We start from the raw sequence: 16,781 nt of genomic DNA, 5'->3' as shown, positions 1-16,781 counted from the left end.
AATGCCTCTCCTCCCCTTGTATGCCAAGACGTGGTTTCACCTTGGAATGAGTAATGTGTAAGCAATCAAATTTAATTCTGAATTCTTCAGAAACTATAAAATGCATTCAAATCTTTGGAGTCATGGGGATAGGCAAATATTAATATTGGGACCCAGGACCTCAGAAGCAAATGTAAATACAGTGACTTCAAGGAGCAGCTTGTCCACTCCAATAACCTATAGTCTTTCCTAAGCCTTCTGAACATATCTCTTTCCATTCCTTTCTTATCTTTTACTAGCTATACTACACGATAAAAATTCTGTTTTTCTAAAAGCAATAATGATTGGCCTTTTCCAATTAAATACTTTACCAGTAATGCCAAAAATCATATATAATTATATAATGCTCTCTAAAAATTATTCCTTGAGGTACAGAACAAAATAAAGTGACTTTCACAATTCATCTCTGGTTGGCATTATGAAATGTTAGCATTGGTTAGGCCATATCCCTGGGCTTTCTATCTTTTCTGTTCACCCTGAAAATATCATCCATGAACATACACACCAAAGGAAAAAAAAAAGGAAAGCTACATTTGAGCTGAGACAAAAGATGCCGTGGTCCCCTGCTTCTGACTCAAATAACAAAGATTCCAGTCAAGGGGACAGAATGAACAAAGATACCAAGAGACCAAGGAGGATGAAAGTAAGAAGACTCAGAAAATGATCATCATTTCTCATCTTAATCTGTACAACTAGTATTAGACTGAGCAAATACATCGTTTTTTGGTGTTTTTTTTTTTTTTAACCTTGAATCTCAAGGCTAAAGTTAGATGACTTAAGAATTTTTTAAAGGTCCAATTATTTCATTTAGGGATAACACTACAGTTAAATTAAACACATGCTAACAAGTTTCCCTTTTGAGCCTCATTAATTAAGAAAGTAATCAGAGTAAAGAGGGAAAAAAAGAAAGAGTAGCTGGATGGCAGCATTACTTAAATAGCTTTTAGTACCACCATTTGCACCTACTAGCAAAGCAAAGAGAAAACTAATCAATTCCAGATTATGAAATCTGAAATTCTGAAGTGTTTTAAATGTAAATACACATTTTAACTGCCATATATTTTCCTTGATTGCCTTGAAGAGTGCACTAATCTTATTCAAAGAAAATTTTGATTCTCCATAATCAAAAGGTAAAATTAAGATCTGCTTACTTTACAAGTTTTCCTATAGTGAGCTTGCTGAGAATTCTCCATTTTCAAAGACCACAATATTTTATTTTTAATATTTTAGTCAAGACAAATGCTCCTCACAGAAATATCTGGTAAAGGGTTTTGATACCACAAATTTTAGAAAGCTACTTTATTTTATAATAATCTCTTAGAGAGAATTTCTAATTTACGATGACCTTTTAGAAAACGTTTCAAAGGAATACAAATAAGTTTTTAAGGTATCTGCCAATATTCTCGGGCTGCTGTGATGATCAAGTTAAATCAGATACTTGGGGCATTTCTACCATGGCACCTAGTAAACAGTAAGGATTTTAAGAAGTCAAATCCTCCATGTCTATACCCAGGCCTCCCACCTACATCCACCCAGCACAATCTTTCCCGGCCAGCCCTGAGTTCAATGACCCAGAGACATAGGTGGCACAGGGCTATGGTGGAAAAGGGTCTTTTCAAAAGTTAAAAGGTAATGATTGATCTAAAATGCCTTCCTACAAAGCAAAAGTATAAGTTTTACATACACATAAAAATTAATTTAACAAAATATGTTATTATCAGGCATTGAATATAAGTGGCAAGCCCATGGGAGACTGGAAAAAATGAATTCAATTTTCAGACCAAAAAAAAAAAAAAGCCCATGTCCTTAAAAACAATTTTTTTAAAAAACACACTGCACAGGTTAAGCTATCACAAAACAAGTTGCAAAATTAAATCTATTGTTTTTAATAAAAAGATCATAACATACTAAAACACTTGTTTTTCAAGTCAACTTTGAATACACAATATATTTGATATTTCTATCTCATTTGCTTATACCAACTAATTATGGAGCAGTCACTATAATACTAAGTGTAGCAAAACTCTGACTAGAGAAAGGCTGACATTTATTTTTTCTATTTCTCAAACTAAAGGGAATTCACATGCTAAAACTGACTCTGAAAAAACTTTCTTTAAAAAAAAAAAACTATTTCACAATAGAACATCGTCAAAACAACTATTACACAAAAAAACTTTAAAATAAAAGTTTATATTAATCATTTGCATTTTTAAAATTGCCCATTTTAATATAATTTACAACAAAATTCACTTTTAAATACTCATGAGATAATTTATCATTTGTAATGTAAAAATATAAGGGATAGGATTCTTAAAATAATGTTTGTAGAGGCTGGATATGCAAACTGGCAATTAAAATTCTAAATATAAATACATAACCAAGATGTTAAGCTTACCTTTTTGTTGGCAACAAAAAGTATTCTCAAGTTTATAAAGTAAATCCGTATTTTCATACTTATTTTCATCTACTTTTATCCAGAAACAGTTTTCAGTCATTTCATGAGGTCTGATCTGCAATCAGGGAGAAGACTGATTCACAAACAGCTGAGTGTTTCACCTATCCCAGCCCAATCGCAATGTATACACCCAGGCCCAAAGCTGCCAGCGGATGTTTGTGAAGTAATCTCTGCAAGATTTTCCCCCAAAGTCTGTTCAATGAAGTATAAATTGTGAAGGACATTAAGTTCTGATGAGGAAGAAAAAGTTTCTATGATCAAATAGGTAGGGATTTGCAGCTGAATAAAATAAAGTTTAATTTATTCCTTCTCAATTGTATTTCTCAGAGGATTATTAATGTTCACCTGCACTACAACTCTTGAAGGGCAAGATATATTCATTATATAGCATTTCCCCAATTTATGTGACCATCAAACTACCTTTCTGCCAGACTCAGAATTCTTATGACCTAAGTATCAGCTTCTGACAATACATAGTATTTTTCCAATAGCTACCAACAGAGAAAAAAATCCTAAAAACACTAGGACTTTTGTACTTTTGAAAAGTTCTACATAAATGTAAGTTTCAATCACAATAATTGTGAAATATCAACTTAATTACAAATCAAATCTCATTGAAACATCAATTCTCATCAAATTTATGAACCAGGACAACTTAGTCCATAACATAGGACTTTGTTCTCAACATGCCTATTTTTTAAATAATAATAATACCATTTTATTCATTGTCACTTTGATTAGGGTTCCCACTACAAATTACACGTTAGTCAATCCAAAATTAAATTTTAATCTAGATAGAAGTAGGGTTTCCTCCATTTGTACATTTCACCTTTAACCAATTCAATCTTCTCATGCTGGTTTCAGGTTTAAATTCTTTCTTTGGTTTCAACCCAAATGGCAGTGTTGGTGGAGGAGGAGAGTTTCTACCACCAAAAAAGCCCAGAGGAGGAGGTGGAGGCACAGGACCACCAAATGGCAAGGGCATTCCTGGGAGTGGAGGTGGTGGTGGAGGGGGTGGTGGAGGTGGCAACCCTCCACAAGAGGGCAATGGAGGGGGAGCAGGAAGTGGTGGGTGACCAGCTCCATCTTCTTTTGAAGGTGGCAAAGAAATACTGACATCAGCTGGCAAGGCACCAAACTAGAGAAAAAAGTAATAAGAGAAACAACTGAGAACATGTTTACAAATGTGTACAAAGTGTACTTTACTCAAATCTAAGATACATTTTTAACCAAAATTAACTAATATCAATATAATTTAACCAAAACACAAAACTCTGAGAACATTTCTAATTTAAGAGTTATATAGCTGTTGTTCTCAAGAAAATGTAATTGCCAGAAATACAATTCCCAATTTGACGACAGTGATGGCTACATAAGTGGAAATGCCCACTATGGAAATGGGTATAGAGATGTCTGACATTTGAAAATCAGCTATGTAAAAGACGCAAAAAACATACACTGGAGACAAGACAACCTCTTCAAGAAATGATGTTGGGAAAACTGGAAATCCATATATAGTAGAATAAAAATTAAACCCTATGTCTCATCCTGCACAAAACTCAACTCATATTAGATCAAAGACCTGGTTACTAACCAAAAACCTGTACCTACTAGTAGAAAATGTAGGCCCAATACTCTAACATATTGGCTCAGTTACTGAATTCCTCAAAAAGACTCCTAAAGTACAATAAGTAGAATAAAAAAATCAAAAATTGATGATATCAAACTAAAAAGCGTCTTCACAGCAAAGGAAACAATCAAGAACATTAAGAGAGAGCATACAAAATGGAAGAAAATTTTTGTCATACACACCTCAGATAAGGAGTTAATTTCCAGGATAAACAAAGAACTCAAAAATCCAAAATATATATGTGTGTGTGTGTGTGTGTGTGTGTGTGTGTGTGTATGTATATAAACAAATAACCCAATCAATAAATGGGCAATGACATTTATTTGACACTTCTCAAAAGAAGAAAAACAACAGACAACAAATATATGAAAAAATGTCCAATCTCTCTAGCAATTAGAAAAATGAATATTAAAACTATATTGAGGGCTGGGGATGTGGCTCAAGTGGTAGCGCGCTCGCCTGGCATGCGTGCGGCCCGGGGTTGGATCCTCAGCACCACATACAAACAAAGATGTTGTGTCTGCCGAAAACTAAAAAATAAATATTAAAAAATTCTCTCTCTCTCTCTCTCTTTAAAAAAAAAAAAAAAGAAGAACTATATTGAGATCTATCTCACTCCAACAAGAATGGCAATTAAGAATGCAAGTAACAATGTTGCTAAGGATGTAGGGAAAACAGTACATACATACACTGCTAGTGGGAGGGCAAATCGGTCAACCACTCTGAAAAGCAGTATGGAGATTTCTCAAAAAACTAGAAATGAAATCACCATTGGAAACAGTTATCCCACTCCTCAGTATATACCCAAAGGATTTAAAGTCAGCATTCTATAGTGACAAAGCAACATCAGTGTTTATAGCAGCAAAATTCATAATAAGTATTATGTAGGCAACCTAAGTACCTTTCAACAGATGAATGAATAAAGCACTTGTGATACATATACATAATGGAGTATTACTCAGCCACAAAGAAGAATGACTTCATGATATCCGCCAGTAAATGGATGGATATAGAGAATAATCATGCTAAGTGAAACAAACCAATCCCAAAAACCAAAAGTCCAATGTTTTCTCTAACATGTGGAAGCTAACCCAAAATAAGGGGGACTTGAAGAGGAAAAACAGAAGTTCAGTAGATTAGTCAAAGGGAAAACAAGAAAAGGGAGGAAAATAGAAATTGAAAGACAGTGGAATGAATCTGACATAACTTTCCTAAGTACATATATGAATAAACCATATTAAATCTCACAACCATGTACATCCACAAGACTGAAGTCCTAATTAGAATAAAATATATTCCATTCTTGTAATATTTTATCAAAATGGATCTCTATTGTCATGTATAACTAAAAAGAACCAATAACATTTTTAAAAAGAACAAATAAAAAACCAACTGTCTGTAGGTGACAACCCAAGCTAAGAAAGAAAATGTGAGCTCACAATATGCAGATAATATGTAGGATGAGAAAAGACATGTCTATAGAGTTCTATAAACATGCATTTAATTGATAAGTTAAAAAAGTATATATAAGAAACAAAAAAAAGATTAAATTGTTATTTCCAAATCTTCTCCATATGTCTGATGCACTTTATGAAAAACATTCTTAAAATTTCTAGTAGGGTCTACAAATAAATATCATGATCAGGTCCCTACAAATTGGTCTTTTAAGTAATTTCCTTCTGATTACATATCTGCACTAACTCGTAATACTGATATCAGGGGCCCTTGTAAGTTATATTTTTACTTGACCATCTTCTACCAGTCTTTCCAGAATGAGTTGACATATTCCTTCTTCAGGAAAGTTTGATCTTGACACTGATTTTACACTGGTAGCACTCTATACTTTTTTTTACTACCTCTTTTCAGGAGTGTGAAATAATCAGGAGTCTGAACCAGGAAGAACCAAGTTCAAGACAAGTTTTGGCAACTTAGTAAGTCCCTACCTCAAAATAAAAATTAAGAAAAGTCCAGGGATGTAGCAATTATCTCACTGATAGATTAAAAACTGCAGTAGGGAATTGACTATGCTGTTTTACTCACTACTCTTTCCCAGCACCTCAACAAGTGACTGGCACATGACAGTCATTGAAGAAGAGTATAGAATAAAAGGATTAAGCCTGAAACATCTGTAATCTCAGCTACTGGGGATGCTGAGGCAGCAATATTACAAGTTAGTGGCCAAATTCAGCAACTCAGAATGACCCTGTCTAAAATTAAATGAATTTTTTTAAAGGTATGGGAATGTAGCTCAATGACAAAGTACATGCTTAGCATGTACAAAGCCCTAGGTTCAATTCCCAGCAACACAAATATAACCGAAGAAATAAACAAACACAGGAAGAGGAAAAGGCAAGCTCAGAATCATAAACCAAAAGTGAAAAAAGAGTGTTCCACTCTACATCATTCTACAGAGTCAGTTGCCATAAAGAAGATAGGTGGAAATCAGGAGTGAAAAGCAAACAGCCATGTCCATTGAGCCACCTTTCCCATTATGTTTGCAGAGTATGGTGAGAATTTAGAAGATGAATTTTTATAATCATACAGAAGATCAGTAGGGTTAGTAAGTCTTGGTAATACAGTTAATTCCTTGAAATTATTAACTTCAATTGTAAGCCCTCCCTCATACCAAATACATATATGAGAACTAACTAGCAAATTATGCACATGTAAGAAATATCAATGATATTAAAAGTTTTATGGTACACTATAGAAAGTAGAACACACATAAGAGCATAAAATTAATGACATGACACCAGCACAAACAAAAACAGTGTTATAAAAGACCACAAATCAAACAGCATGCCTTATTAAGAACATCAAGCATAAAGAAGAGTATTGCCTGGAGGCTGTGACCAAGAACAGGACTGCCCATAGAATGCCAAAGATGCATACGATCTGTCCTCAAACTCTTGTAAATTTGATAGTTAGCTACCCATGAAGCTTCATTTGATAAACTCAAAAGTCATTAGAATATATGGTTCAGGCCTCTATCTTTCACCCTGTACAAAAATCAACTCAAGTGGAACAAAAACTTAGGCATGAGAACTGAGACCCTGCGCCTAATAGAAGAAAAGTTAGGCCCAAATCTTCACCATGTCAGCCTAGGATCTGACTTCCTTAACAAGACTCCTAAAGCACAAGAAGTAAAATAAAAAAATCAATGAATGGGATGGATTCAAATTAAAAACCTTTTTCTCAGCAAAGGAAAAAATTAATAATGTGAGGACAGAGCCTAAGATAGGGAGAAAATCTTTACCATATCCACCTCTGATAAAGCACTAATCTCTAGGATATATAAAGAACTCAAAAAACAAATAATACAATCAATAAATGGCCTAAGGAACTGAACAGACACTTCACAGAAGAAGAAATACAATCAATCAACAAATATATGAAAAAGTGCTCAACAACTCTAACAATTAGAGAAGTGCAAATCAAAACTACTCTAAGATTTCATCTCAGTCCTGTCAGAATGGCAATCATCAAGAACACAGGCAACAATAAATGCGGGCAAGGATGTGGTAAAAAAGATACACTCATACATTGCTGGTGGGACTGAAAATTGGTGCAACTACTATGGAAAGCAGTATGGAGATTCCTTGGAAAACTGGGAATAAAACCACCATTTGATCCAGCTATCCCATTCCTTGGTTTATAATCAAAGGACTTAAAATCAGCATACTATAGTGATGCAGCCACATTTATAGCATCTCAATTCACAATAGGTAGACGATGGAACCCACCTAGCACCCTCAATAGATGAATGAATAAAGAAAATGTGTTATATATACTCAATGGAATATTACTCAGCTTTAAAGAAGAGTAAAATTATGGCATTTGCCAGTAAGTGTTTAAAGAGAAGGGTCTTAGACTGGGCATAATGGCACACTCCTGTAATCCCAGCAAATGAAGAGACAAGTCTGGAGGATCACAAGTTTGAAGGCAACCTCAGCAGTTCAGTAAGAACTTGTCTCAAAATGAAAAATGTAAAAATCAAACAATCAAAAAAGGAAGTGGAGATGTAGCTCAGTGGTAAAACATCCCTGGGTTCAACTAAATACTGAGCAAGAGAGAGAAAAGAGCCTTAAGACAAATGGACAGATCTCATGAGAAGTACAAACATCTGAGGAAAGAATTTGCTAGTGTTTTTCAAAAAATGAATATGAGGTCCATCATTATATATCTTAATTCCAGACTTTCCTTGGATAGCCATAAATGATATGATCATTACATATAACTTGGGAGAATTCTGGATTTATTTCAAAACATAAATTCACTCCCATTTTATAACAAAAAAAGTAGCATGCAGCAATAATTTATCCAAAGATAGTGGACATATTTTTTATAAACTGGAATTTTCCAGGATGGATTTGCAAGTAATGTATCAACTGGCAAAATTAAAAAGAAATTTTTTCAATTTACATAAGCTAAGGCCAGGAAAAAGTTATAAATGTTTCAGCCATTGCCTACAAGCCACAGAAAACAAAGTTTTTAAAAAATGAAAGGTAAGGTGCCATAAGAGGAAAAAATTCAGTGAAATATGGTACTTCCTCCTTGGAAAAATAAAGAAAACTCAATGAGAATGATTTTCTTGTAAACATTATTCAATTTCATTTTAAAAGTTAAAATCAAACAGATCGCTATCTCCTAAAGACATTTGCAGACAGCCCTTGTAACAAAACTATTCATTAAGTATCTAAAACAAAAGTAATACAGTAAAACAAATAATAATACAGAAAACAGTATACATGAGACTCGTTCAACATAACAATAAGTCAGGACAAAGGAAATAGCTAAACTATACTTATTGCTCATCATCCTATACGTAAAAGTACATGAAGAAATTTAGCTCTGAATGTTCTATCCCCTTGTTTTCATCCATATAAAGCATGCAGATGATGTATTTCATGCTATCTAATGTTTTAGGTGTAAAGCGTGTATGTGAGATATCTGCTTCATAATCCAGATTTGCTCTCTTTTTTTTGTCATGTTTTAAATCTGTTTACTTTTGGAAATTGAAAAATTATCAGAAAATAGTCTCATTCAGCTAGAGGTTATCTTTCACTGCAAGGTACCCATAGGCTGAAGGTTTTGAAAAATAAATAGCTTGAGCAATAATTTCCTGTAGTAGGATGAAGATCAGTGATGAATGACAAATCTAAAAGCAAAAGAATTTCTTAACCTTTATGCTTAATTAGTTAGAAAGCATGGACAATAGAAATAAAACCCAAATAATACACAAGGAAGCAGGGTAATTCCTAAAATATTACAGACTCCTGAAAATACAAGTAGGAATAAAGTAAAAAATAATTTTAAAAACGGAACAGAAATGCATATAAACAATATTATGAAAACATATAAATGAAATTTAAGTTTAAACATTTGACACTATAAAGATATAACATGACCTTTGTCCTCCTGGTGTGGTTTCCATATCAAAATCACCCAGGATGGCATTTTACCTGAGATTTAAAAGCTTGTAATTGTACTTGAAGCTCATTAATCTTTTCTTCTTTTTTTTGCAATTGAGCCTGAGTTTCTTGGTGGTCAGTAAACTCTTTTTCAAACTGAAAAGAAAAAGAGAAAGAAAGATGGAAATGAAAAGCAGAATCCTTTATATAAAAATATGACTCTAAAGATCTGCCAATAGAACATACATTTCTAAATTTGTTTTATAAAAGAAATGGTAGATTTTGTGATTAGTCACCCACAGCTTTTCCCTAGGTCTCTCCAGTTCAAGGCAAAATCATTCATTCACAAGGGAGCAGACCAAGTCAGAGATGCAGTAAATGACCTTCTTCTCTCAGCAAACTGGCTCATAGTTGTCTATGACCTTGGCATTTTTCTTAAAAGTCCCTAAATATCATTGTAATTTTGTGTGAAAATAAAGAGAACAAAACATTATATTGAATTCCTAGCTGCTCCCACCTTTATAACCCTATACTTGAAACTTATCTGAAGTTTATCAAGATGATTTAAAAGCATTCCGTTTCAATATATTTTATTAATAAACAACTCTATTGTATAAATGCATTAGTTACTTGCTTTTTTTCTTATAACAACATGTCTCCTAGTACCTTTGAGAGATTAATGGCAAGTTAATCTTTCAAAGTCCTTTGTGCTATACCTTCAGGGTGCAAGGCAAACAATAAAATTTGGGGAATCCAATGAGTTTTCTAATTTATAGAGCCACTCATCACAAGTTCCCATCTTGTACTCAGATAGCTCTATTCTGCCATCATCAGGATTGAAAACCTCTCTTAAGAAAATTGAATTTAGGGGCTGGAGTTGTGGATCAGCAGTAGAGCACTTGCCTAGCACATTCGAGGCGCTGGGTTGGATTCTCAGCAACACATAAAAATAAAAAAATAAAATAAAGGTATTGGGTCCAAGCACAACTAAAAAAATATTTTAAAAAAAGAAAACTAAATTTAAATAGGGTATTGTCTCATAATCAAGAACAAGTATTTAGCTCTTTTTTAAAAGAAGAAAATCATTATAAGAAGATGCAACTGCTTCATAAATGTAGCCTCTGGCCTTTAAACCCTTAACACAAAAAGATAGTTACTAGTAAAAGATGTGAGACTTAAAAAGTCAGATTTTTGGCCTTCCAAGTCTGAATCACTCAGCTGAAACCACACCACCTCCCTACAATTAAAGTATAGATAATGCTTTTCATTTTTCCTAATAGGCTACTTGTAAAGAGGTTTTAAGACATACAACTTAGCAAAAGGTCGAAATACTCCATATCCCCATGCCTGCACAGAAGCATCCAGTCTCCTGCATATACTGGAGTTTTAAGAACAGAATGAAGCATTTTTAAGTTTTATAACCCAAACTCTGCGAAACAAGAAATATTATTTTAATTCCCATTTACAAGTCAGGAAATTAAATCACAGGCTACTGATCCTTACTCTCAAACTTAGATCCCTACTAAATGATCACAGGAACTAACAAGTAAAAACTGCCCAAAAGTCCTTCAGTTCACCAAAAACATAGGAACATGCCCACTCCCACTACTACTGCAGCTCCTCCAAGCCACTCTTACCATGAAGTAAAAAGATACTAATCCTAAACCTAAGTAAGCAATTTAGAACCCCAAACACACTCAGAGGTTAACCTAATTCCTCTTGCCATGCAAGGCTTCCCCAGAGACAAAATAAATCAATTGTCTCAACACTCTTGCTACATCCTCAGCCCTCTGTATTTTGGTCCTTCATCTTACCCCTTACAACATAATCTTACAATTTTGCTTCAAAGATAACTTTTACAATGTTCTTAGTCCATTCTCACTTTTCTAAGCTGTTGAACGTCATTCACTTCAGTATCCATTACTCTAATAACTGTGACTTTCCAAATTCTAAATCAGTCTCACATTTAGTAGTACCTCCATAGCTGCGCAATTCAACTGGCCATAACTGATTAAGTATAAATTTAAATTCACAAAATTCACATAAAATTTCAAATCCAGCTCCTCAGTCACACTAGTCATTTTAAAGGATGCAACAGACACACACAATGCACTGGCTACCGTGTATACAATATTCCACACTCCTATAAGGGGCATGTCTGCTCTACAGCATAAATACTTACAAATAGAATAAGCAATATCTTTTCTGTATGTTCTACTACAAGATCATCTTCTGCTTCTCCTCTGTCCCCTTCTCCTCCTACTCCTGATTTCTCCTCCCAATTTCTTGCATGTTGGCAAAGTATAGGACTTTGCCTCATCGCTCTGCTTCTCTCATTCTAATTTCTCATAAGATAGCCTCTTCCACATCACCATTCATATACTGATGGCATCCAAATCCCTATCACCAAGACATCTTTCATCTAAGTACCAGACTACTAATTAAGCCAAAAATACATTTTCAATTGCTTAATGAAAAATGTTCAAATAAAAAAATAAATAAAAACAAAATAAAAAATAAAAACTTTCCAAAACAAAGGTTAAAGTCTTCCCCCTACAAAACTTGATTTTTCAACACTGTTATTCTTTGTTAATAACAATCCAAATAATATGTCTCCTTTAACATTTCTCTCAGAGGGTTAGGTACTGGAGGTAAGAGTGTTAAGCAGAACATGGCCAGTGCTTCTCGTAAGCAGAGTCTGATAGTAAAGTAAAAGCAAATACCCCAACTCCATTAGAAGTACCACCAATAAAGCCAGAGAAGAACTGAGTGCCACGGAATAATTCTGAGAGGAATAATATATAACATCAGGCTTAAAGAATTTGAAGAATTAGCTGAGAAGTGCATTTACCATTTCAAGCTGAGGGAATACCAATGCACAGAGGAAATACAATCAATTTTTTGTCAGGGGCACTAAAGAAGATATAAAAACGAGCTGTGGGGATTAAGCTGGAGATATACACAGGAACAATTTTTTATTCACAAGTTCAATTTTGTAATATTCTATTTTATTAATTAATTTACTTAGGAATTAAATTTTGAAAGGAATTTTGCAATAAACCAGTTTTTTTTGTTTTGTTTTGTTTGTCCTAAAATCCACAGAATGCTGTGAGGTTAAGTATGCTAGGAAATAACATGATCAATTTGCACTTTGGAAAACCCAACCAGGAACGGTGTAGAAGATGAAACAAAAGGGAAATAAGATTAGTTTGGAGGCTATTGTAGTTGTCCAAACAAGAACTAAGGACCTATCTGAATTGAGTTGGAGGAGAGGATAATGCAGAAGAAATGAGCCCAAAGAATCCAGAAGTGTTTGTATCTGACTGAAAGAAGAAATAGAACAGGAGAGGATATCTAAGACGAGTACAGAGTTATGTGTTTTTTGCACTGGAAACAAAGTGTTGTAACATGGGATAGGAGGAGTATATAAAATGCAGGGAAGAAAGCCATTTTTAGGAAGAAAAAAAGATGACTTTGGTTCCATTTATTATTCAGATGTGCATCACTATAAAGAAATAACTGGTAGAGGCTCCTTATTAAAAATAGGTTTGTCTGTTTAGTTCATAGTTTTGGAGGTTCAAAGTTCAAATGGCATAGCCAAGCTCTATTATAAGGGCCACCCTGAGCTGTATCACCTCAAGGCACAGACAGCAATAGATGGAGTGTATGCCAGAGCAAGCAATTATATGAGGAAGCAGCAATAAAGAGGATCAGAGGAATCAGGCTTGCTCCTTTTATATCAGTCCTCTTCCTCTGGCAAGACTCAAAGGGTGGCACAGAGAACTATGTTATGACCCAATGACCTAAAGGCCTCCCACTGGGCCCCAAACCTTAATGGTTCTACCACCTCCCAGCAGTGTCACACCAGGGGACCAATCCTTTAACACATGATCTGTAAGAAGGACAAAATAAAACCATATCCAAACTGCAGATATGTCAAGCTTGATATACCTAGAAGAAATTGAAAATAAATTTACATTCACCTCTTGCTTGAATACCTCAACTTGTTACTTCATACTGATGCTTCAGGACTCACATCAGATAACATTTCTTGGATAAGTCTTCCCTGACCATCCAAGACTAGATGAAAAATCCTTCCTGTTGGCTCGCATCCCACATAGGACTTTTCTACCACAATTATCAAGCTGTCATATAAAATTATTAATGTAGCATCACATGACTCAATAGCATTCTTCCACATGGAAACTCATAAAAGTGAGAAACTTTTTATTCATTACCTTTTGAATGCCTTACATTTATAAATAAATTCAATAAATGTTTATGGAATGAAGTGATGGAGCCAACTCCTGTCAAATTTTCATGTGCTGAATGACTGTGTCAACATCATATATTAAATTTACCGATTCCTCCCATATCAAAGATCATTAAGGGGTCATTTTCCCTTCTTACTACTGAGACAAAGTTCATTGCTACACAAAATAAATGCTTATGAGAGGAAGAATGAAGAAGTCTTTTAACAATATCATATGTACACTATCCTATGTTTAGTCTAAAATTCAGAAAGTAAAAGTGTTATTTAGGGGGCCAAAGGGGGAAAAAAATGATTAAAACAATCAGTCATAATTAGTACACTCTGAAAATTTATTAAATCAACTCGGCAAATACTAAAAGTATCTATATTATTCACCAAAGAGATAAGTTTCTACATCCTCCCCTATAAAAGGATCAGATCAAACATAAACTTTGCTTTAGCATTTTTGTAATATCTATAGTCAAATCACTATAGCCCTAGGGATAAAATGAGTCTCCATTAAAAGTATACCTTATAAAATCTGATATGATAGCTTTCTTCTCCAAAAAGAGTTGCTACAGCAATATTAAACTTACAAAATTACAAACAAAAATGTCAAGAAACACAGTTAAGGTTGAGGTTCTGCTTAATTTTGTTCCCTAGGGTAAATGTATTAGTACATCTGCACAAGAAGGTTGATAATTCAATATCCTCTATACACTATCTGACATTTCTGGTCTTCATTTTTCAAATTTATGCATCAAAATAAAGAATATGTCTAGCAACTATGATTCCTTCCTCCCTAAAGCAAGGTATTTACATGTGTCCTTATAAAGCTATCAGAACAAAGTTTTTGCTGATATATACAAAATGGTATGGCAATAGAAACCTTTTATGAAACAATATTTTTTGAATATACCTAAAAAATAATTTCTGACTAAAAAAAGACAGCTAACCTTGAACAAGATCTTTGGATTACATTTAAACTTTGTAATTTAAAAGAAATCTGTTGAGAAATATATTGTTCAACTCAGATACACTATATATCTGAAAATGATAACCAGAGCAAATAAACACTGTCTGGGCCATATTAAATTCTAGTACTTGAAAGTGTATTACAACCTTGCCAGGAAGGGTGAAAGGGCTTATGGAGCCTAGAATACAAGGCTCACTGGGGGAAGGTTCACACTACAACATGAACATCTATCAAAAATGACACTTTGTAGACTTAAGTGATCCATTAATCTGTTTCACCTAGTACACCAAGTCATTCAAGGCAATGACAATATTTATATTCATATTCATAGCTGTGACACAAGCCTGAGGCCAAAGGACTAGACTATAACCTCTCACTTAGTGTTTGGTGAGCCCAATACCCTAGGACTTTCCATACAAAAATTCTTCAATGGCCGGGAATGGTGGAGCACATCTGTAATCCTAGCAGCTCAGGAGGCTGAGGTGGGAGGATCACAGGTTCAAAGCCAGGATCAGCAACTTAGCAAGGCCTAAGGAATTTACCTAGACCCTGTCTCTAAATAAAACATAAAAAGGGCTGAGGATGTGGCTCAGTGGTTAAGTGCCCCTGGGTTCACTCCCCTGTACCAAAAAAAAAGAAAAAAAATTCAATGTTTTTCATATGTCACTCCTTAATGAAGGAAATGGTGCCTATTGTCTGGAAGTTAGGTTTGATCTTCGATGTTTATGGAAAAGTGAAATTCTTTCAAGACATAATTAGAATCTGCAACTCAAACACGTGCAAACCTTGGGATGGTGCCAACATACAGCAAACATCCATTTAATAAATATTCCTTATGGTGTGGCTATGATGGCAATCTTTTTGTGGTAATTATTATTATTCTACTGATAGAAGAAAGCAGCCCTAAGAATTCAAATGAGAATGACTATATAAATGTAAAGAATCCAACCAAGAAAGTCTAATGAGTACATGCCAAGCCAGAGATAAAACGTAAAAACACCACTTTAGAGAAAAATAGGGAATGGCTGGATTGTCAGAAATACTAAGGTTGAAACTGATGAAGCTAAAAATATTCAAAAATTTCCAGCTATGAAACAGCAACCTGGTATAGTTCAACCTAATAATGAAGCAACTCAAAACAAAAATTTAACCTTTCTAAAAATTTCAGATAAAATTTCAGTCTAAAGAATCTAAACTATGACTTCTGAAGAATTACTCATCTTAGGATTTTGATTCTAAACATTTTGTTCAACTATTTATTTTTTCATTCAAAAAATATTTTTTTAGTTCTTACACAAAGTCAGGAATTGTTCTTGGTGCAGAAATAGTGAATAGGGGGGAAAAAACCCTCAAAGTTTATTCTGGAGTGAGAAATAACTAATACACATGTACACATAAAAGTACATAAATTTAGTACTATACAAGGTTATAACAAATATAATGGAAAAAAATAAGGGAAAAAGTACAGGAAAGGCAAAACTTAGGAATGGGGAATGAAGTTTTAAATAACAAGGTGGTCTAAGAAATTATACATAGAGAACAGTGTATAGGTAAATACCTAGGGGGAAAAAAAAGAGAGAGAATAACAAGCAAAGTCCCTGAGGTCCATTCATGTGTTCATTGATTCCCCACAAAGTCTGGCAAGGTTGGTCAACGTTACTTACTTTTTTGTGAAGTTCTGATGCCTTTTCTTCAAACTCTTCTAGTTTTGCTTGACCTGTGCAAACATCTAAAATTGCAATGACAAAAATCTTTTAATTGCAATATTACTGAAATTCATTGTAAATTCAATAGCTTAGAAAGAAAAAAATCATGGAATGCAATTAGAAATAATAGTGTAAATAGGGAAAATATAAACAAAATGAAGAAACATATTATGAGGCTGAAACGGAGGTGGCTTTATAAAGCCTGACATCAAAAAAGACAAACCCAAGTACAATTTTAAACTTCTATCAGGCAAGAGGAGAGATTTCAATTATATAACACCCAAAAGTTCCTATCATCAACCTTAAATATTC

General features: G+C 34.0%; 1 protein-coding gene across 4 annotated transcripts in view; it reads right to left on the bottom strand.

Annotated features, from left to right (window-relative positions):
* Diaph3 (diaphanous related formin 3) overlaps positions 1–16,781 on the bottom strand; it is a 464,142-nt gene that overhangs the window by 288,734 nt on the left and 158,627 nt on the right. For all 4 annotated transcript variants that reach the window (XM_076871975.2, XM_076871976.2, XM_076871977.2 and 1 more), the window contains 4 exons: positions 16,428–16,492; positions 9,587–9,691; positions 3,324–3,632; positions 2,435–2,549 (listed from right to left, as the gene is read on the bottom strand). In XM_076871975.2, the coding sequence (XP_076728090.2) occupies positions 2,435–2,549; positions 3,324–3,632; positions 9,587–9,691; positions 16,428–16,492 (594 nt within the window). The remainder of the gene's footprint in view (positions 1–2,434; positions 2,550–3,323; positions 3,633–9,586; positions 9,692–16,427; positions 16,493–16,781) is intronic.

The sequence above is a fragment of the Callospermophilus lateralis genome, chromosome 12 (assembly GCF_048772815.1).
Source record: "Callospermophilus lateralis isolate mCalLat2 chromosome 12, mCalLat2.hap1, whole genome shotgun sequence".
NCBI classification, from domain to species: Eukaryota; Metazoa; Chordata; class Mammalia; order Rodentia; family Sciuridae; genus Callospermophilus; species Callospermophilus lateralis.
Note: the sequence above shows the minus strand (reverse complement) of the source record. Positions and strands in the feature narration are given on the sequence as shown.